This window comes from Nicotiana tomentosiformis, chromosome 10 (assembly GCF_000390325.3).
Source record: "Nicotiana tomentosiformis chromosome 10, ASM39032v3, whole genome shotgun sequence".
Taxonomy (NCBI): Eukaryota; Viridiplantae; Streptophyta; class Magnoliopsida; order Solanales; family Solanaceae; genus Nicotiana; species Nicotiana tomentosiformis.
In genome coordinates this window covers 7,147,659-7,154,622 of record NC_090821.1, presented here as the reverse complement: position 1 = coordinate 7,154,622, position 6,964 = coordinate 7,147,659, and the positions used below count along the sequence as shown (strand labels likewise).

Sequence of the window (6,964 nt, the reverse complement as noted above, 5' to 3'; positions counted from 1 at the left end):
CGATCTCGGCCCGATCGGCTAAGCCATCTCACTTGAGACATAACCTCTTTCAATTGTTCACTCAATTCATATTTCTTTCCCATCTTTCATTATATGGCACAAACAACCTCATTTATTAAGTAGTTCTTGGCACTTGGGAACATTTTACAATTCAAGTCTTTTTTCCTTTTATCCGTTCAAATAACATCATCATTCATGTCGATAAGTAGCATCACATAAGGCATTGTACACATAAGGGAGGGAGCTTGGACACAACATAATTACGTTCTTAAATAGCATGATGACATGGTAACCATCTAAAACAATTAGGGAACATGAATCTTTCAATCCAACACACTAAGACAAACAATTCTAGTATGATCAAGTTAGAACTTACACCCATTATTCAGACACCAGGAGTTCGATTCTAGGAAGAAGAGAGTTAGCCATACATACCTCAATTGCGCTTCTTTAGACTCTACAATTTTTCGGAACCCTTAGCAACCACAATCTATTTTAGCAATATACAAATTGAACCCAAAATTAGGAAAACGTTCATGGTTCTAGCTCACTTTCCTCCCACTCTTTATCATACATGCATGCAAGATAAACCATCCTTATACCCGTGAAGTATCACACTAGTACCCCATTATAGCTATGTTTGAAATTAAGAGCTGGGGTAATGAAGTCTTACCCTTTTGGATGAAGAATTGGTGCTCTACTTGAATATTTCCAAAGTTTCAAGTGATGATTGAAGATCAATTTGATGAAAACTTAGGCCCTCCCTCTTGAACCCTCTCTTTCTCACTCTAGAAACATCAGAAAATGAGCTTAAAATAGACCTAAGGGGTATTTTAACGGAATGGGGGTCGGATTTTAAATTAAGAAAAATGGTGCCCCGACACAGGTCTGCGGTCGCATATGCGACCACATAATGGTTATGCGGTCCGCAAAGTGACCGCAGAAATGGCCCTCAGAGGCCTAAACTTTCGGCTCAGGTATGCGACCAGTATGCGATCCGCATCCTTGTTCTGCGGTCGCATAATGCACCGCAGAACTCCCTCCGCAGAAACCCAAGAGGAAAATATGCGACCGATATACGGTCCGCATATCGATTATGCGGTCGCATAATCGGCCGCAAAACTGACCTCAAATTGGCCAAACTTACTGCTTCACTCTGCGGCCATTATGCGATCCGCAGAGTGATTTAGTTAAAAATTTTACGGCTCCTCACAGAAAGTTTAAATTTTAAGATTATTTACATATAATCCAAATAACTTAAATATTTAACATGATTAGTGTTCGCGCATCCGCGCGGGTGCTAATACTTGTAATTATATAGACTATACCTTAATTTGGGAGAAAAATATATATTTCATGGAACCATAAAATGTTTAATGAAATCTGATACTATGTACGTTTCTAATTAGTTTCTATAAATAATTTGTTCAATTTGATTTATTTTGATGTCCTAAATATTAGGATTTCTTATTTAGTAGTTTAAATAAGGAAAATTTTAATAATCAAATTTTAGTTGACTTAAAAGTGCTAAATATTAGGGGAATAATTAAATGACTATATTATCCAGTGTAACCTCTATTTTTAAAGGGTAAAAAAGGCGAACGACATTTCGCTAAGGGCTTTCGTGCTTTTAATATAGTATAGATATAGATTAAAAAATTAAATTGTTTTGACATTTTTTAAAAATAAGAGGTATTTATATATACCTTTTTGACTTTTTCTTTTTTGGAAAATTCTCAAGGGAAACCTGTGGCCGCTACCCTTCGGATGTGCACTGGGTAACTAGTTTACCGAGCAATAACTTGCAAACCACACAGGAGATGCAAATTGCACTAGGCAAGTCCGGTGCAATGAGCTATGACTGAGGAAGATGGTGGTGAGGGAAATCGATGTAGATCTCCCATGTGGGAAATCACTTACCCAACCAACTCAGTCAATCCTTGCGGACCATTTTTTTCAATTTTACTGCTCCAATTAATGGAGTAATAAAATAAGTGAGACATTTAACATAGAGATAAATGGTATTCTAGAAAAATAATCTTATGATTAGACTATTAAACATTATTTTAAAGGATCATGTGCAAAAACTTTAAAAATACGGATAATATGTACCGGAGACACTACTTCATTTACTTTCTCATGGTACAGATGCCATAATTTCCGAAATCAAAGTGGTTACATATTGACTTTTTATTTAGGTGTAAGGTCCAAATTAGCCACACAAAAAAACAAAAGAAAAGGTCCAGAACTCAGATTTTCTCAAACATTTTTCGAAGTTCCTTTACAAATTAAAAAGAAAAAACTTAAGAACGGAATTATTTTACTGCAGGTGATCATGGTGTCCAGCACGCAATTGTGAGATGACAATGATTCCATTCGAAATAATTGATCGAGAAATAGTGTAGCACTTTTTTTGTATTTCCAATTCCTGACAAGGGTCCTAATTAAGGCTGCTAAATTTTCTTCGCTTTTTTATTGGAAGTGCTAACAAGTAACAACTGCATGCAAGTCTACACTATCCTTTCTCACTGATTATTACCCTCTTCGTTTCAATTTATTGGCAAAATTTGAATAGGCGCGAGATTAAGAAAGAAAGAAATATTTTTAAAATAACTTGTGGTTATAAATGTGTCAAAATATGCATTTGTGTGTTAATAAAAAAATTAAAATTTATTATCTTAAACATTTCATAATATTTGTGTGACTAAATCTTCTCGTTAAGAATAAAAAGAGAAGTTTAAATTAAATTTATAAATATCCTCAATTATTTTCAAGGTGATCGGATTAAGTCACTTGTAATTAATTTTTAACTAATCTATAATGTTAAGACTTTTTACTATCAATGAAATCAATTTGAGGGTGGAACTGAGGTAAAATTCGACATAAATAAAGACAGAGACATACAGACAGACATATCCAATAGCCCCCTACAAACTTTAAAAACTCCAAACAAAGAAACAAAACCCTTTGTCTCCCCTTTACACTTCACATACAAACAAAATCTCCCTCCCTTATCAGATACGTTCTGGAAATAATTTTCTGCCCTAAACCTTGGAGTCTTGTACTTGTCCCATATTCTAGGTCATATATGATTTCATATTCTTGAATATGGAGGTTTTTCCACATAAAGTTTTTTTTAGAGCACAAATAATGCCAAAAAATCTTTATGTTTCAAAAACTACCTCAAACTTTCACATTTTTTTCCAACTTGAATACTATTTTTCCTTCCAACTTCAAATGAAATATTGTAATTGATGGAATGAATCTCACATCGGCCAGGAACTTATAAGGCTCGGACAATTCTCTTCCTTCGAACTAGTTTTTAAAATGTGAATTAGGCCCAAACTTATTTAATATGGTATCAAAACCGGACCCATGGTCAATGTGGGCCCCAGAAGAGGGGGCGGAATGCCCCTGACCAATTGAAGGGGGCACGGGGTGTGAAAAATACCCTCAGTCCATGATTGTGCATGCCCCATACCGGATAATGGAACCCCAAATAAAGAATATTCGAATCTGGGTTGATGAATGGAATGAATCCTACATCGGGCCGGGATGAGATCCCTGGTCTCCTTATAAGGCTTGGGTAATCCTACTTTCTTCGAGCTAGCTTTTGGGGCGCGAGTTAGGCCCAAACTTATTTAACATATTGTGCATTGATAGCTGAAAAATTATTCACTCCTATTGAACATCAAATTCCTAAAATATTTTAGGATATGTAAAAGTCTAATCCATATATCTTTAGAACATTTTGAAGTTGTAAATTTTTAGTTGCTTAAAATTTTCCTTGCAAACTTGGATTATTCAAATTGTTCTATATCAACTTATAACCTAAAAGTGTAAAAAAAAAAAAAAAAAGAATCTTGCAAACTCAGTGTACATAACATTAATTCAGATAACATAATAGATTATATACATATATATTAGATTTGCCTCTGTTATCAAGGAATAGAAGAGGGGAGCAAGCAAAGAGATCTTAAACAAAATTAACTAAATGTTCTTGAATTAACGATTACTCCAGTAAACATGAATATTAACTATCCTTCTTTCTCTTAACCCCCCCATTGTGCTGTCAAACACCAACCCTCTGCAACCACTACCACCAACTATCCCCTCTTTTCATTTCCATCTTTCAAAGTAGAATTGCAAAAAGGACATAATAAGGAGTAATACATTGTCATTGTCAATAATATTAGCGAGGGCTGCCAACAGCATAATCCACAAAAACTCTGCTTAAAGATGTCAATCTCATTTGCTGTTCTTGAACTCTGCTTTTCTTAAACAAAGGCAAAAATTGATCACGAGGTGAATAAGTGGATGGAATAGAGGAAGAAGTTTGCAAATCCCATGATTCATTTGAGTTTTCAGAGCTGTAAAATGTATCAATAACAGCACTTGGGCTATTTATTGGACTCTCATACTTGCGCTTGTGTGAAATAGAGTTGTAAGACACCTCTGTTATAAGTTCATAGCAATCATTCACCTTCTCCTGTGTACAAATAGTAAATGGTTCCACTTAATTCCCAAAGTATACTTGACCATTTAGTACTTGTTTCATTCTTATCTTAAGTCATAACCAAGGAGGATGAAACTTGAAAGAATATTACTAGTACTTCATACTCATATTATCTGTCAAAGAGTTTTGTACCCCTTTTAAAAGAAATATCACAAGAATAATTGTCTAGACTATCTAATTTCTCTTAAACGTCTCACTTAATTAACACTCCACTAATTGGAGCAATAACAATGCATTTGGAGAAAACAGTAATAAAAACTTCTAGAAATGACGCCACATGGACCTTCTTTAAATCATTGTGTATAGTATTTTGATCCCCTTAAGAAGAGTTTTGGAAAAATAGTCTCGCATCATAATTCTATTTTGAAGCACCCCAAATTTTAATGATCACCAGAATTTTGAAGTACGTTCTAACGATTATCAGAATTTTCCGTCAGAATTTATGGCAAAATCCTAATGATCACCGCCTGCAATCGGTGAAAAACCAGTGTGTTTTAAAATTTTGATACGTATATAACTTTTTTCTCTAACTTCTGTTTCTGAAGTCAAAAAGTCAATAGTGGCACAAAAGTATCCTATTGTAATCTTTCTCCCTAAATACTTCTTGTTTTCTAAAACATCAAATATTATGATACAAAATCGAATAGTAAACAAAAAGTACTAGCATAAAAAATAGAGGAAGACAAACCTTGCTAATGTTGAGAACCTCAAGAAGTTGATTTTGGTAGTCAGCAGCATTACAAGGCTCAACTTGATGAATAACGTGAAGCATAGTAGCAGTAGCCAATACAGAAGGCATATAACTTAAGAATCTACAATCTGTATTAACAAAAGATGTCAAAAAATCAAGAGAGGTTTCTTCTGTTACTTCCATTTACTTGTTATTATCGAAAGATTTAGTAATCTTTACCCAATGAAATTCAAGTATTCAACAACCGTTACAAAATAAAAAGAGTTCAATTAATTACCAGCTATGACCAAAAGAAGAATTCTCTCACACTGCTTGAGAAATTCCCAGTGTATATGGCTCTTTAGCCCAAGTCTTCTTATTATATGATCAACAAATGAAAGTGGGGTTACAGGATTCATCCTCCACTTTAAAGAGGACAATACCAAAAGCTCCATTCTTTGAATAGTTTTGGCCTCAAACACATATTTTGCATCCTCCACCTAATAATTAATCAAAAGAAACACAAGAATTATTTGTAGTGAAATTTTCAAGAAGATTGGTAACAACAACAACAACAAACTCAGTGTAATCCGATATTGGAGTTTGGGGGAGAATGGTAGGTTGTTTCCGGTAAGACTTTCGGCCCAAGGAACCGTAAAAACACAGCAACAACAATGTAACAAGATAACGAAAGCGAATGACACAGCAACAATTGACCAAGTGTAATCCCACAAGTGGAGTATGGAAAGGTAGAATATACGCACAGTGTAATCCCACAAGTTGGGTATGGGAAGGTAGAATATACGCAGACCTTACTCCTGCCTTCTTGAAGGCAGAGAAGCTGTTTCAGGAAGACTCATCGGCTTAGAAAAGATAAAAGGAAAGGCAACAGCAAGTACACCAATTAGAAATTCAAAGCAAAAATACAAAGATACAAATTGTAATTAGAAGCCCGAAACGAAAGCAACATAATCTCACAAGTGCAAATGACACAACATGTAATAATAAAGAACCAATAATAAGAGAATACAAAAATAGTACTAGCACTACGGATAAGCGTGGGAGAAACTCAAGATTGGCAAGTAAAGCAAAAATGGGATAGAAAGAGTAAATTACTTGGAAGTCCAAAAGAAGAGGAACTTGAGTTTCTTCAACTTTAGCAGCCAAAGAAAGACAAGTAACAGCTACAAGTTGAATCATCCAAGGCTTATCTTTCTGAAAATGAAGACTTGAAAGAAACCTATCAAAGTAATTAATAGCAAGAATAGCAGTGAATGTTGAGAATCCATAATGAGCATTTACTTTAAGAATCCATTTCACAGCTTCTTTACGAGATAAACAAAGTAAAGGGTCTGTTTTAATAGTTTCAAAGTTGGAAATTGTTTCTTTTTCTTTTGTGAAAAGAGAGAGTAGCTCTTCATCTTCCCAAAACAAGTCTTGTTCTAGTAAAGGCAGAGGAAGTGGTAGTGTTGCTTCTTTTTCTAAAATCTCATCTTCAATTGTTTCTTCCCATCTTTCTTCTTCACAGTAAAGAGCATCTAAAAGGAAAGATTGGGTTTGGTCTTGATTATGCTCATTGTTTTGTATTCCCATCTTCTTTGAGAAAAGAAGAAAATGTGTTGCTTTCTCATTATATAAAACAGAAACCAAAAGAGTGATTCTTCTTGGGCATTTCCATGAATCTCTCTTTCTTGTCTCTATCTGGTTGTGTGAAGGAAGATTGAAGAAAGCAGAGAGAGAGAGAGAGAGAATGGATGTCACGCTTTGCACTATGTTAT

General features: G+C 34.6%; 1 protein-coding gene across 1 annotated transcript; it reads right to left on the bottom strand.

Moving 5' to 3' along the window:
* Window positions 1–3,863: 3,863 nt before the first annotated feature.
* LOC104113546 (cyclin-D3-1-like) lies at window positions 3,864–6,964 on the bottom strand. Its single transcript, XM_009623746.4, has 4 exons — window positions 6,303–6,964; window positions 5,485–5,686; window positions 5,205–5,335; window positions 3,864–4,489 (listed from the first exon to the last, which is right to left on the bottom strand). The coding sequence occupies exons 1-4, from the start codon at window positions 6,777–6,779 to the stop codon at window positions 4,193–4,195; spliced, it is 1,107 nt and encodes a 368-aa protein (XP_009622041.1). The 5' UTR covers window positions 6,780–6,964; the 3' UTR covers window positions 3,864–4,192.